The sequence below is a fragment of the Hydra vulgaris genome, chromosome 09 (genome assembly GCF_038396675.1).
Source record: "Hydra vulgaris chromosome 09, alternate assembly HydraT2T_AEP".
Lineage (NCBI taxonomy): Eukaryota > Metazoa > Cnidaria > Hydrozoa > Anthoathecata > Hydridae > Hydra > Hydra vulgaris.
This window is the reverse complement of record NC_088928.1, coordinates 11,957,253-11,974,235: the sequence shown is the minus strand read 5'-3', so window position 1 is coordinate 11,974,235 and position 16,983 is coordinate 11,957,253. Positions and strand designations below refer to the sequence as shown.

General features: G+C 26.6%; 1 protein-coding gene across 1 annotated transcript; it reads left to right on the top strand.

Annotated features, from left to right (window-relative positions):
• The first annotated feature begins 597 nt into the window (after positions 1 to 597).
• LOC124811074 (uncharacterized) lies at positions 598 to 16,631 on the top strand. The gene is made up of 5 exons (XM_065804734.1): positions 598 to 745; positions 863 to 928; positions 14,154 to 14,342; positions 15,485 to 15,541; positions 15,892 to 16,631. The coding sequence occupies exons 1-5, from the start codon at positions 691 to 693 to the stop codon at positions 16,068 to 16,070; spliced, it is 546 nt and encodes a 181-aa protein (XP_065660806.1). The 5' UTR covers positions 598 to 690; the 3' UTR covers positions 16,071 to 16,631.
• Positions 16,632 to 16,983: the final 352 nt, after the last annotated feature.

The window sequence follows — 16,983 nt, the reverse complement described above, 5'->3', positions numbered from 1 at the left end:
ATAAAATTAAGACAATATTTGCCAAAAATGATGTCTTAATTCTATTTTGATAAAGTCAAAAAATAATTTTAAACGTAGTGGCTGTTTCTAGATGTCTTAAAAATTGCTTCACAACTTCTGTGAGTTTCAGACGTCAAACTTAAGTTGTATCAAAGTCATTTTTTTTATATCATGCTGAGTGTCCAAAGTTATCTGATAAACTATATTGTTTAAATGAGTGTTTAAAATAACTTATCCTGATAACAAAGAATTTATTTTTTAATATCTTAATATAAATATCTTGAGCTATACTTATTCAAATTTTGTAATAATTTATAAACATATTCAAAATATATAGTTTACGTAAGAAAAGCCTTTCACCTTTCTTACACCTCTCAGTAATCTTGGTTACATTTGTAATTGTATGTTATTTATTATTTCCTGTCATTATTTTCAGTTTCATAATCTCAATTATTACTGCAATATAAAACGTTTCTTAATCAATACAGTACATTTTTTTTTTTTTTTTTGTAAATAAAGGAAAACTGTTACGTAACAACAGTTCTAAAGTTTAGTAAAATATAATTATTGCTAATTATAGCATTATAGTTTTTTACATAACTTAAATCGGTTTTTTGGTACTTTGATAGGTTATCCCAATGAAAATAACACAAAACATTTAAAATAAACTATATAAAAACTTGTAAAAAAATGGAGAAAATATCTTTTGTTTTAGTTTTATTTGTTGCCATGGCAATGATCAATTGTAAGATATTTTTTTAACGTTTCTCTTAAAAAGCACATGCAGAGCTTAAAAAGGTTCGATGTTACATTCAAAAAATTTTAAATTTTTATATATTTTTGTTGATCATTTGTTGCTCAGGTAATACTAACTGTCCTGATTGTCCAAAGCCACAGCCAACAGGTACACCTATACCAACACCTGCTTGTAAGTAAACTACTTGTTACTAAATTTAAAATTATATATAGTTTTTTTACTTTTAACGATTTCTGAGCGTTTTAGTTTATTAATATAAAAATAAATTTTATATCTAAAAATCAGAATTTTTATATAACCATGTTTTTCTAAACTAAGAAAATCAAATTCAAAGCTTAAAATGAACCCTGATATCACATATTATAAAAAATGTAAACAAAACAAGTTCAAAACAAAGCTTGGTAGTAGTTATTTAAACACATTTATTATGCAGCTTTCTGAATTACTACATCCTGACTTGGAGATAAAACAATGTAATACACACTTTTTTTTATAAAACATTGTTATTTTGTACTAACTCCTTTTTTTTGTAAAAAAGCATAACTTAAATAAGTCTTTCATATGAATATTTTGGCGTAGAAAACTACTAATAGAAATCTTTGATTACACAACTTTGTTTTAAGATTACTGATAAAAACTGATTACCTTTGATTTGATTTGCCATTTTTAATGCTAACAAAAAAGTAAGTTTAACAAAATCAAGAGAACAGCTCCATACGTACGGCTCTGTTTTCTTCTTCTTTTTTATCTGAGGCAATAGACAGGTGGCTATTTCTGTTTTGAGGCACACAGGAATCAAAACATAGTAGGGGAATACGGGACAAGATGGCGAACGTTTTGAAAGGCCGGAATTATTGCAAAACTTGACATGAAGCTCTAATACTTTATCAGTTTGTTTATATTATCTTAATTATTCATTGCCTGCATGAGCCTTTAGTTTGCAATTCAAAAAGTTTGAAATAAATATATAAATGAAATAAAGGTATAAATTACATAACAAATATATAATTGAAACAAAGGTATAATTTGAAATAAAGGTGCATAATAAGTCATCTTGCCCCGGTAACGAGACAAAATGACTTATTATGCAATTTATACCTATAATTTTATAAAATTTTAAAAACTACTAACTGATCTAACTAAAGTAACACAAAATAAATGCGCGTTGCAACAAACAAACCTAAAAAAGTTATACCTGAAGCACATTCCTTATGAATAACCGAAACCTTGGTAACACAAAAAGTAAACTTATGCGTATAAAACTGCGTTAATGATATTTAAAAAAACCAATTAGCGTTTTAAAATACAAGATGAAAATATAGTTTCGTTTTCACTCATTTTAAATTTATTTCGTTCAGATGTTATATGAATATGCCAAAGCATACATACAGACAATGACCTCCTTTATTAAGAGAACAATCCCAGTTTAGGTTATAAGCTGAATGTTCATGTTTCTAAAAAATGGGCGTCATTTTAAAAAATAGGCGTCATTTTTAAGATATGGGCGTCATTCTTATTTTCATGATAAAAAAAAATACTTTTTTGCTATATTTATTTAAAGTAATGAGGTAAAAATCTTCACAAACTTGTGTTTACAAAACACTGAAAAAAAAAAGCTTTAACAAGAATATACTTTTTGCGACTTTTTTTTGTTAGTTTGATAAAGTTTTTTATGGATTCGTTCAGTTGTTTAACTGTTAAAATGTCTTTTTTGGATGTCATTCATTGATCAAAAACCAGCAGTGTTGTTCATCACTGACATGCTGTGAGCATTTAAATTTAAAAAGAACTTTTTTTGACTTCCGCTAGCGGAGAGACGTGTTTTGATTTTGGCTGTTCAATATATATAAAATACACTAGAAGTGGTGAACATTTGGTTTTATTGTTTTGGTTCGATGCTATTTTAGCAATAATATAGATGAATCAAGAATAGTCTATAGAATCCCCTTTACTGATTTTTTAAGGCATTTGACAAAGTTCGTCATAGAAAACTTATACTGAAAATTGAAATGTACGCAATTTCAAAATTGAAATGTACGCTATATCAAAATTGAAATGTCTGCAAAGGCTTTAGTTCTTAAATGGGTTGAGTCTTTTTTATGAAACAAAAGGCAAAGAGTTGTTCTATTGCTTCTACATGAATTAGTGTTTTGAATATTGCTTCTACATTTCTATTGCTTCTACATTTCTATTGCTTCTACATTTCTATTGCTTCTACATGAATTAGTGTTTCAAGTGGTGTAACACAAAGATCAATTTTACTTTTAATCTTCATCAACGATCTTTCAGATAAACTTCAAAATAATCGGTGATAAGAGTTGTAATGACTACAGGATGAAATAAATTTTTTTTTTAATTGGTGCGATGACTGGAATGCAATTGAACATAGAAAAACGTAAATTTACGGATGTCAAAAAGAACAAAACTTTAAAAAATGTTAAAAATTTTTACATTTCTCATTATCAATTGAGTATTGTAGAATGTGAAAACAACCTAGGTGTTATGTTAAAAAAACGATCAAAAAAATGATTACCACATATCTGCTTACGTTTCTAAAGCAAATAGAATTTTAGGTCTTATTGGACACATATTTTTATTTTTAACCGTTGATATAGTTTAGTTTTTATGTTTCGTTAGCACGCCCTCATCTTGAAAGAATAAAACGAGAGCAACAAAAGTCCGGGATACTCTAAGCTACTTTGTGAGGAAAGATTAAAAAGACTGAGTTTAAAATTTTTTTTAAATTAATTATTTAGTTTTTATTTTTGCTGTTTCTACAAACTAACTTTTTATTAATAAGTCAATACTTTAGTTTATATTATTAATTGTATTAATTTGAACATTTTTATAGTGACACACTTTGACTGAATTAAATAGTGATTAATGCATTGAATTATTCATACATTGAGTTATAAATTGTAAAAGAATATGTTCAAAAAATATTCTTCTGCAATAATTACGGTTGTTGCAATTTTTTTATTTTTATTTTGAACAAAATAGCTATTAAAGCGACTTTTTGAATTCATTTTTATTACAATTTTTATCTTAAATTCTAACTGTTAATAAATGCTAATAGAAACCAACACTTTTTTGACGTATTAAAACAGAAAATGTTTTTAATTAAATTACGTAAACAATAAGATTTTTGATTTAACGTTTTAAGATATAAAACTAACAATATTGCTAACATATATGCTTGTTTAGCTAGGGGTTAGAACTGCAAAAAGTGTCTGGTTAACGAGGACACATATTCTAAGAATTATCCAAGTAAAATGTATAAATTTCCACTTTTGTACTATAATGTAAGTTACAATTTTTTGAAGTTTAAGGGTGTCTGGCAAGGGGTTACCACCATCATGAGTGTTTAGCAATAAATGGCATGATTTCTAATACTACTCCGAAGAAGCTTATAAGAAAATTATGCTACATAGTTTGACGTAATTTAGCTTGTATTTTAAACACCTTTGGCATCTGTTTACAGCCAAAGCCATCATGATCTAAAGTACAAAGTTGACCATCGTTTCTACTTATATTGGAAGCATACGCTAAAAATTGTTCAGCCTTTATAAAATAACGTAGGTTTGGTGGTCACAGGTTCTTAGACTACTCGAATGACTCTCAAAAATAAAACGATATGGATAAAACGGAGAAATAACACTACAAAATTTTATTTTTAAAAACAGCATTAAAAAAGTGGAACTAAATGCGATGTCAGGTAACTATTTTTTTTACTGATTTGTAACGTCTTGTCATACATAGAATGTCTTGTACACTATTGTGTATTCAAAATATGTTAATATCACTTTAAATGCAATGTCAAGTAACTAGTTTTTTTACTGATTTGGTTGCTGACATTAAATGTTATAACTATGAAAAAAGCAAAAATTAATCTAACTTAATTTTTTTGATTTAAAGAAACAGAACAAAATAGTTCTTTTTTGCAATTATTGTGAGAGAAACAAATTTAAAACCAACACAATCTAGTTATCAAGTTCATGTAATCAAGTTTAATAAAGTTATTAAACTTGATTGCATGAACTTATTTCTTCAATTTGTATTTTTATAACTGTTTTAAAATAACTAAAAAGTTATAAATATACAAACTGAAGAAATTCTTCTTAAAAAACAATTAAATTAATGTATTTTTTTATTTTTGGTAAAAACACAAGTTTTTTATCTAAAAACTTTAAATTGATATTCTATATATAGTAATTATTATATTTAAAATTTTCTATAAATATTTTTTTCAAAAGTATATTATGTTGGGTTTCAAAAGAATCCTCAAACACCAGATCATAAGATAACAGATCAAAAGATCCTTGAACATCAGACAAGTCTCTATAAGTACTTGTTATGTACTTTGATCAAATTTTCAAACTAAATTTTATGTTAAAAAAATTAAATAGAAAAATAAAGCTCGATATTATCATTCTAAAAATATCACTTGTGTAAATATATCGAAAAAAGAAAAATAGTTATAAGGTTTTAAAGAACCAAAATAAAACTTGTTAATGATATAAACGTTTCTTAAAAACGTGCTTTTATAAAACACAATAAAAAAAACTCGTTTAAAATATGCGATTTCAAAATGAAGTCAAAATCTAAAACTGAAGATAAACCAACCGAATTACGGCATAATAAAATTTTCAAATAAATTGTTTAATAATGGTTTATTTTATAATTTAAAAAAGTTACATACAGTTTATTAAAAAGGTCAATAGGGGAAAAAAAATTTCAAATATTAGCTAGATATCTAGACCAATTACTGTAAACGCCCGGTTATTCGAACCTCCGAGGCGAATAAGAGTTTACTTCGATTTACCAAATTCGAATAACTGAATCTTTTTAAAAAGTGACCTAGTTCAAGTTACTAGCAAACTTTAACAGAAGTAAAGAGTAAAAAGGAAGACAACCTTTTGAATAAGATGCTGCTAAAGTTTTTCTTTGTAAAATAATAAATTGTATACGTGCTTATTATGGTTTATTACAGGGGGGTGGAATGCGTTAGCCCCCTCCCCCAACTCAAAATTCACATTTTTCTCTATTCAAATTTAAGTTCTGACTGCTTTAGCCACCCTTAAATTTATTTTTGGTCCTCTTACTTTTTCGACCTTCCTACACCACTGTCTACAAACCAACTTCTTAAATTTTGAGAGAGGTAGTAAATTAGATTAGAAACGAAAAATTTCCACTAAAACCTTTTTTTAGCAAAATATCATTTGCAATATTCCAATGTAACATTTATTTTCTAAAAGTAATATATAAATCAATTCAAAAAACAATAACTTATTTCCGAAAGAAAAGTTTCAGAATAAATACTACAAATATTAGCAAACTTTCCTGGCATTAAAAAATTAGACAAATAATTTTCTAACTTACTTAACGAAGTGCACCACCGAGAAGGTGGTGCCATTCGTAAGCCATAGTAATTTTTACTCCCCGTATATTAGCCACTGTTTCTGCATATTTTCATTAACATAAAGGGCCGTCCATAAAGTACATACGTAGTAAAACTACTGATTTAGTTTTCCCTCTCCCCTTTTACGTACCTGAATGCTTTTAACGATCCCCCCCCCCCTTCTCTCTCTCTCTGCGTACATACGCATTATTTATGACCCCTCTCCTCCTTCACCAACGAATATCAATGAATATTTCAAAACATTAATAAAAAAAAACTTTTTCTGTCTTAATTATTTATAAAGAAATATAAAAAACAGTTGTGACCGAAGTCAGTAAAAAATCATAATTTTGATTTTTTACACTCGTGAAATTCATTTCAAATTTTCAATTCAAGTTTTTATAAGAAAAAAAAAATCAAGTTTAGGAAAAAAAGAGATAGTCAAATCGTGCTGTACTCGCTGTCTTTAACACCCCCCCCCCGGTGTATTCCAAATTAGTGGATGGCCACTAATTTGGAATACACCGTTAACATATTTAACAATAAATAAAACTTGAAATTACTTATTTTTAACAAATAAACAAAAAGGTATTTTAAAGATGATCCAAATATTCTATGAAATCATTTCCATGAATAACTTAAAATTTGTAAACATAAATAAACCCATAAAAATACAGATAAAAATAAAAAAAACTTCTAAAAGGTCAAGAAACACTTTTTCTAGATCACAGATAATATATTATGAAAAACAATGCCAAAAAATACTTAATATAAATGTTTAGTGGTATACTATAAGACAGTTGGGAAACTCACATCTCCAAGAACAATGTCAGTAAGAAATTCTTGGATTAAAATGTTTCTTATACCACTATCAGCAATGTACAAAAGTTTTTTTTAAAGAAAAAGACATGATGGAACCACAAAAAATTATGTCTTTTTCATCCACCTCCCAAATGTGATTGATCCCTAAAATGTTAGAATCGTTATTTAGCATGGCTAACGCAAAAGTTTTCATTTTCTCTGAAAGAACAGAAAAAGCAACAGGTTCAAGACCATCATTAAGATCTGCATTGATTGATTTTCCATTTTCTTTCTTTCAGATTTGTCTCTTTTCTGAGCTGTTTCTTGCTGATGCATATTTGCTGCATCTCTCAGACCTTCTTTTCGTGTTGATAAACACTTCCTTCTAATAGATCCTTGTTTTATAGCAAACATTGCAATTGCTCTTTGTTTAACTTCACTCTTTTCCAGCAGCCATTCCATTGTTTTATTAATTTTGATTTTTACTGTCTAAAAAACCTATTGTTGCATTAGGAGCCCTTTTGTTCTGAGCATCAACCATACCTAGAACTCTTTCACTATGCATATTATGCACTGGTGCTGAAAAAGCACTCAGTAAAACTTCAGGGGTAGCATCGCTTAGATTACCTGTTAAATACTGTTTCAGTTATCTCTCGAGCACAACAAAAATCCTGATGGTAATGATTTTGAAACGTTTATAGAAGACTCGTCAAGATTTTCTTTTCTTAGGGAAGCAAGAATAACATCATGAGATGATATTTCACCTCCAAAACAGTCAACCTTTGATAAAATAACTTGAAATGGGTCATCTCTAACAAGCTCAAGCCAGCTGAGACAAAGTTTCATGAGTGGGATGTGCAATTGTAAAATATTATAATTAATTGTAAAATATTATAAGTAATTGTAAAATATGTAAAATATTATAAGTAATTGTAAGTTATATTCTTTAATATTATATAATATACATTATAGTAATATTATATTATAGTATACTACTGTGATCAAAAAGTAAGGTGAATTTTTTTATAAAATGAAAAATCTTTATTTATTCTTCCAAATCTGTATCGTCCCCCTCAAAATAATCCCCCCCCCGGCCCCAATGCACTTTTGCCAACGTTTTTTCCAGTCTTCGAAGCATGCCGAAAAGTCCTCGGTAGGGATAGCCTTCAATGCGCGTGCCGATTCACGTTGGATCTCTTCAATGGACTCAAAACGATTTCCCCGGAGTGGTCTCTTGAGCTTTGGGAACAGCCAGAAGTCACACGGTGCTAAGTCGGGCGAATACGGTGGTTGTGGAGCAACATGGGTAGAGTTTTTGGCGAAAAACTCACGAAGAACCAGTGCTGTGTGCGAAGGCGCATTATCGTGGTGCAAAATCCAAGAGTTATTGGCCCATAATTCCGGTCTCTTTTTGCGAATAGCTTCACGCAAACGTCGCATAACGCTTAAATAATATTCTTTGTTGACAGTTTGGCCAGTTGGAAGGAATTCGTAGTGTACGACACCACAATAATCAAAGAAAACAGTCAACATGACCTTGATTTTTGAGCGACTTTGACGTGGTTGCTTCGGTCTCGGCTCGCCTTTTTCACGGTACTCACTCAATTGGTCGGTTGTTTCAGGGTCGTATGCGTAGACCCAAGTCTCATCGCCAGTAATAATTTGTTTGTAGACGTCTTGATAGTCAGAAAGCATTGCTTCACACGTTTCAACGCGACGCTCTTTTTCAAAGAAATTGAGAAATTTCGGCACCAAACGTGATTTGAGTCTGATGAGGCCATAATGATCCTTCAAAATCGCTTGCACCAACCCAAATGATATTCCAACCATGTCAACAAGGTCTCGAATGGTTAACCGACGATTTGCAAGCACCAATTCTTTGATTTTGTTGATGTGGCGATCATCAATCGAAGTCGATGGTCGTCCGGAGCGTTCCAAGTCATCAACACGTTCTCGGCCTTCTTTGAAGTCTTTGTACCACTTGTAAACATTTTTTTGAGAAATAGTCTCTTCACCGAAGGCCTTTTGCAACATTCGATACGTTTCAGCAGCAGAAATATCATTCCGCAAACAAAATTTAATAGCACTTCTTTGCTCAACAAAATTAGACATCGTGAAAATCGCCGAATGCACTTTTGGTACTTCAGAAACAAGCGTAAACAAAAAAAAATAATTATGAGTTTGACATGTAATTTGGCGCAAATGTTAATGACATTCCTACCAACTTAAAAATAAAAAAGATTGGACGATTCGAATAAGGCCGGAAGTTTAAATTAAAAATTCACCTTACTTTTTGATCACAGTAGTACTTCATTATAATGGACTATTTTACTATTTCATACTATATCATACTATTTCATTATAATGAAATGTACTATTTCATACTACTATACTATTTCATGTTACATTAAATATTTCTTATCATATATAAAACTATTTTTAATTTATTGTAAGCTTAAAAAGTAAAGAAATTGATATTTTAATCAAAAGGAACTATAACATTTATTCCTACCATTTCCATGTGTGAACGTTTATCCTTGTTTGCTTGTTTTGTTGAATAAAATCGAGTCATCCAAGGCCCTGTGGTTAGTTTGCCATATAAACTTATAAAAATAAGACATGCTATAAGACCTTCTTTTATTTCAATTTATGTAGCTGAAGAAGAGAAATAATTATGTTCTGCTACTTGGATATCAGAAATAACCCCTAACTAATGAGGGATCTGCGAAGATGTGGAAGGAACAGGAATATTTACAACATATTTAAGTGTCAATTCCTTTTGATCAAAATTCTAATATTTTCTATTGGAACCTGATTTAACAAGCACATGTACACACATTTTCATAGAGGTACATCATAACAAATGTGTTTTGATTCTGGAGTTTTCATTGTTGCAATTTTTGTGGGTGAATTCATGATTTCATGAAGCTTTTTTGCAGTGTTAAATATTTTTTTTCTTTTTGAAAAATATGTGTAGATGACGAAACCATTTCTAAACGAAAAAATGGTATTGTCTGCTTTAAAAGAGTCTATACAATTGTCAAAACTCAAGTAAAGTCTTAGCTGTTTCAAAAGTGTCTATTTTGACAAGCAAATCTTGAGTATTGTACTGCTAAGATATTCTAAAAATACACAGTATATACAATACAATGTTGTTTCGAAATTACATACAACTATTATTATAATAACCCTGTCATAGCCTATGACACAATTATTATTATTATTAATATATTATAAATAGTCTAAGGCATATGCTAATATGGCGTTTGGTTGTTATAATGGCAGAACCTTTTAAATAAACAATAACTACCCAGTCACGTATTTAATATTTTTGTTAACTTATTTAAACATATTTATATACATATATATATATATATATATATATATATATTATATATATATATATATATATATATATATATATATATATATATATATATATATACATACATATATACTATTGAACACTTTTGTGTTTACACTATGAATCTATACTGATATAGAGATAGTCAAAGGCTTCAGTATATACATTGACTGATTTACAGAGATTCTTTTTTTTTTTTTTTTTTTTCTGATGAATCTTCGTTGATCAAACACAGTAATATATAATTGCTCTGTTCTTTTAAGAACATTGAGCACTCTATTGTGTAGAATACTTTTTAAAGTTGTTTAAATATATATATATATATATATATATATATATATATATATATATATATATATATATATATATATATATAAATATATATATATATATATATATATATATATATATATATATACATATATATATATATATATATATATATATATATATATATATATATATATATATATATATATATATATATAACATACATATCCATTTATTTAACCAAAAATTGAAAATTACAAATTTTTTATAGTTTACAAAATTAGGTTAGGTGTCACTCATATAGTCAAAAACTAGTCATTGGAGTAATAAATTAAATAAAAAGACAAAAAAAATATGAAAACACTTAAGTAATATCAACAGCAAGCATCAAAAAAAATAATTAGCAACAATAGCACAAATAACAACAAATTTTAGGCAAACGAAAAGGCAAGCACAAAAACTTATACAAAATAAATAAAATTATATTTGTTATTCTTAGCGGAAACAGAATAGTGTAAAAAATTTGTACAAAACGAAAACAAAAACTACGTAACGAAAAGGCAAACACAAAAACTTCTACAAAATAAAATAAATTATAATTGTTACTCATAGCGGAAACAGAATAGCGTAGAAAATTTATAGCGATTCATTTTTGTTTTAATTAGTTCTTTTCATTATTATTTCAAACATTTTTCGAACATCTTTTCTTTTAACTTGTTACTTTGCTTTTGATTTGTTTTATTTTATTAAATGTAATTGTTCGTTTTTACTTTTTTATTCTTTAAAATAATTTCTTTTGTTTTTCCTTTTCTCTTTTTTCCCTTTTCACCGTTAAATAAATGCCTTTTGCGATGTCATTGGAAAGAATATATATATATATATATTGATATATATATACATATTGATGTATATATATATATATATATATATATATATATATATATATATATATATATATATATATATATATATATATATATATTGATATATATATATATATATGTATATATATATTGATATATATATATATATATCAATATATATATATATATATATATATATATCAATATATATATATATATATATATATATATATATATATATACATAATATATATATATATATATATATATATATATATATATATATATATATATATATATATATATATATATGTATATATATATATATATATATATATATATATATATATATATATATATATATTGATATATATATATATATATATATATATATATATATATATATATATTGATATATATATATATATATATATATATATATATATATATATATATATATATATAGAGAGAGAGAGAGAGAGAGAGAGAGAGAGAGAGAGAGAGGAGAGAGAGAGAGAGAGAGAGAGAGAGAGAGAGAGATTGTTGCGTTTGGTAGTACGGAAGGAAAAAAATGATTCTTATGACAACAAACACGTCACTTTTAATTACTTTTGACTTTCGTCCAACATTTGCGTGTTGTCAAATAAAACTCTAATTTAATTACATATTAATCGTTTGTTAAAAAAACCGCAAAAACGCAAATTTAATTGACCAGAATGTTTTTAAAAACATTGTAAATGTTTTTATAACATTCTGAATGTTTTTAATAATATAAACAATGTTTTTATTTTTATTTTTTTTACTGTAAATCATGCACGGAGTGTTGCTACATTGACTATCTTATAGCCTGACTCGCAAGGGAGTGCTGCTACATCGACTGAGAATTTGGTTGGGGCAGGCAGTCTATCAAGTAACATAAAAAAAAATTCCGGTCTTGCATTTTAATTTAAAACTTTTTTTCAACAAAACTTTCTGACGACCAGTTAGGAGTTCTGCCTCCTCATTCTTTTTGATGCCAACCTCAATCTTTTTGAGGTTGGCATCAGTTCGGCAAAAATTATTTGATACAAAGGTCTGACCATAAAACATTTAAACGAGGTCAGCAATTTTTTGCCGATCTCAAATACTTTCAGGTCGACATTGCCGAATGCAGACCCTAATTCCGAGGGTTGTATATATATACACACGCACATAAAAACATATGTAAAGACATTATATTATATAAGTATGTATGCATAATTTTTTATTTTAGATACAAACATTAGTAAAACAGTTGTAAGCAAAAATAAAGCAGGAATCATTACAGTTTTTAAAGAAAACTGCATTTATAATTTCCTATATAATCTTCAATCAAAACATGCATCATATTTGATACACTACTTTGTTGATATACAAATTTATTATTATGCTAATTTTCACAATCGTGACTTAGCACATGCTCTAAAAATTGTTTTTATTATTCATAAATAGTAAAATATTATATTTAGTTGAGAAACGTTTATTCATTTTTTTAAAATGAGATAAATTGAAATTACAAGCTTTCGATATGCTTAACAATTTTTATTTCATATTAAAGATGAGGAAAATAAAAATAACAAATATATTTATAAAAACATAATAAAAAATAATGAAAGCATATTAACACTAGAAGGAACGTTTGAGTTGTTTTATACTAACAGAGCTCAATAAACAATTCATACAGTAGTTGTATAATTTTTGGGCTACTAAATAAAATCTCTAAATATTTAAAACATTTACAAAACTTGAATATAACCTCATCTTAGTGTTGTCAAAAAAATGTTTTTTTGTTTAAATAAAACCCTGATTGCTGTCTACCATACAGTTATATCATAAACCTTCTAGCATACTGCAGAGGGTAGTTAAGAATTGAAATGTACATATGTTTAAAAAAATAACATGTTCATATAACTGATAATTTTTAGTAAACCAATTAGTAATAGGTTTACTTTGTTAAACAATGTAACATTGTTTGTAAACAGCATAACAATGTAACATTTTGAAAACATTGAGAATATAGAAGAATAAAAATAGCGCTTCATTGCATTTTTAATGTTTGTATTTTTTTTATATTTTTAACAATAAAAATAACATTGAAGGTTGTTTCTATAATTCAAAATATAACAAAAATACAAACATTAAAAATGCCATAAAATGTATTTTTATACACATATATTTCATCGTTTTTTAAATAAACCATTTGATTTTTAAGTAAACAAATATTGCTGCTGTATTTTATTGAAGCATTATTGTTTAAAATAAATTAAAACCATCTTTACAAAAGCATTATTCTTTACAAATCTGGCAAAACGTCTTAACGTAAATATTATTGTTTATAAATCTGGCTGTACTAGACATCCCATTTATTAACGCCGAAACAAGAAGCCTCAATAGAGACACCTATACTTGTCTAATGTTTAAGGATCTTGTGCAACCTCTGAAAATGATTCAAATCACCTCAAACTTTTCACTTTTTGCACTTTTCAATTTTATTGTTTTAGTTGATGGATAAAAATGGGAGGTTACTTAAAAAAAAAATTTTTTTGACCGCTCTAATATATATATATATATATATATATATATATATATATATATATATAATATATATATATATATATATATATATATATATATATATATATATATATATATATATATATATATATATCGATCGCTATTTAGGTACTGGAGATGTTTGTAAAACTAGTAGCGGATTCCGTGAAGGATCATTTCGGAATCCATTAAATCCCGGTTCATTTGTAACGTGTTACGCATCAAACAATGCTGATGGATTCGATTTTCGATGTGGAGTTTGCTACCCTCCTCTCTATTTTTCAGAAAAATGTCAGTCTTGCGAATACAATTTATTAGGTAATGTTAAAAATTGAATTAATTTTAAAGTTAATTAGTTGCTAGCAAATTATTTTAGTAGAGAAACGTAACATCTTAATTATTCTAATAGCATTTACACACACACACACACACACACACACACACACACACACACACACACACACACACACACACAACAGTGACAGAACCTTTAGAAAGTTATAAGATCCTTTTATGAAATATTTTATTACTTTTTTACTGTTGTTTATATATTGAAAGGTGTATTTATATTTTTTTGTAAATTAAATGTTTTTGTGTCCTTTGAAAAGCTAATCCCAGTGGTCACAAGAAGTGTTTTAGACGTCTAAATAATGTATTATTACGTCTAAATAACATATTATTACGTCTTAACACAAATTCTACTCGTATTTAACAGTGCTTGTTAAAGGCAGTTTTTATTAATTAAGTCTATACAGACTATGCATATGTATAAATTTCTTGCATAAATTTTAAATTGTCTTAAAAAAAAACAACGAAAAAATGAAAAAAGCTTACATCAAAAAGCAAGTTGCGCATGAAAAACGACGAAATTTATAGATAATGCACGTTTAGTCAAAAACTTCAGAAATACCTTATTAAGTTGAAAAAGATTGTTTATTTAAATTTTAAATATTATTAAGTGAATAGCAGCATTTAATTACCATTGGGATATATTAAATAGAATGATTTATGCAAAATTTACCATAATGATAATTGACAAAAAGCTAAAAAAAAGCTTCTAAACTTACATACGAAGTATAACTCTCATATGAAGTATCTATAAAGTATAATGCTATATCTCAAAAACATAACACTTATCTATAAAGTATAACTATCTATAAGACTTATCTATAAAGTATAATACAATATACAAAATGCATTAGCACTTTAACTTGAATTTGCGACTTTAAAAAGCTATTCAAATTCAAATTAAAAAGATCTTTTAAATTTCTTAATTATTTAAAAAATGTCACATCTTGTTATAAGTGAATATATATATATATATATATATATATATATATATATATATATATATATATATATATATATATATATATATATATATATATATATATAAATATATATATATATAAATATATATATATATAATTATATATATGTATGTATATATGTAATTGCAGATTCTGAAAACATTTGCTTTACAACAGAATCTCCTAAACCTGCTCCAACAACTGATTGTAAGTATTTTTTCGGGTTTTTTACTTATTGTATAAGTCATTTGCAAATGTATACACTGATTTATGTAATTTAATGTAAGTTATGCTTTATTGTAAGTTTAATGTAAAGTGTATTTTATATTATGAATTTTCATTATTTAAAATGAATTTTCATTGTAAATAATTAAAAAACTCATTACTTAACATTACTACATGTGTTCACTCGCATTTGATTTTTCAAAATCTTTAGTAACATTCTAATATGGAAGTTTAGATTAAGCTTAGATTAAGATTAATAATAATTTTTTATATACATTTTGTTTGCTGAGTGGAATACACATTTTTCTTTTCTATTTTTTTTTTTTAACTAGACGTAAAAGATTTCTGCAAAAATATGGAAAAGGATGGAAATTACGCAGATGTAGTTCACACAAGCTACTTTTACGCATGCGTTGACAAGGAAACTTACCACATGTATTGTGGAGATATTAACTTATATTATAATGCAACATGCGACGCTTGCATGTGGAGAAACTGTAAAGCAACTTAACAACGGCAAAAACTATGGTCTAATATTACTAACAATTTGAATAAGATGATGAGGGTTTTTAGCTTGTCTTTTGCGTATGCGTCTACACAAATAATGGTTGAAGTTCTTGTGTTTTCCCTATATTTTTTTATCTAAAAGGCGTATTGTTAGACAAAGTCTGTATAGAATTTACAAACTATTAATGAGAGTATAAAAAGTTGGGGTTAAGAAATCATAAAGTTTACATAATTTGTTGTTCAATGAGCTTTTTAGCTGATTGAGCAACAAATGACTTTTAACAGGTGCACTAATACTGCTTTAAAACTGTGACCTAACAACTGTTTTAAAAATGTGATCTTTATCTTTCTAAGTTTATACTTCTTTTTGTCCTAATACGCAATTTATTATGTAGTAATTTATAATTATTTTTTTTTGAATATATATAAATACATTTAATAAACAGACAACATTTAATATAAAAATTTCATTAATTATATAAAACTTTAAAGTTTGTTATTGTTTATTTTTTTTGAATTTACTGTATATTGGATTTGAATTAGAATTAAATTTATGATCATTAAACATGTGACTTTATTAAATACATTGCTGCAAATGGTTTAGATAGTAAAAAGTTCCATAAGTTTTACAGTATTTTACAAGTAGTATCAACATCGATTATAGCTAATGGACAGGCTCTTTATTTAGAAAAATTTGAGCCGTTGACGATATGGGATTATAAACCAATCAACGGTACGCATTGTAAAATAAAATTGTTGTTTATAACATTTTTTTCAATTTTGTTTCCATAAACACTGCAGTTTTGATTTTCAACATAACATTAAAATAAAAATAAAAGCGTTTTGCACTCAAATTGATTAAGAAATTTCTTATTGTTGAAAAAACATTTGCAAATTCAAGCAGCAGCTATAATTTC

Excerpts from the sequence above, each read along its gene's own strand:
- LOC124811074 (XM_065804734.1), top strand. The coding sequence starts at position 691 with ATGGAGAAAATATCTTTTGTTTTAGTTTTATTTGTTGCCATGGCAATG. Across the intron at positions 929-14,153 it reads ACCTATACCAACACCTGCTT|GTACTGGAGATGTTTGTAAA; the intron begins GTAAGTAAACTA and ends ATCGCTATTTAG. Across the intron at positions 15,542-15,891 it reads ACCTGCTCCAACAACTGATT|ACGTAAAAGATTTCTGCAAA; the intron begins GTAAGTATTTTT and ends TTTTTTAACTAG.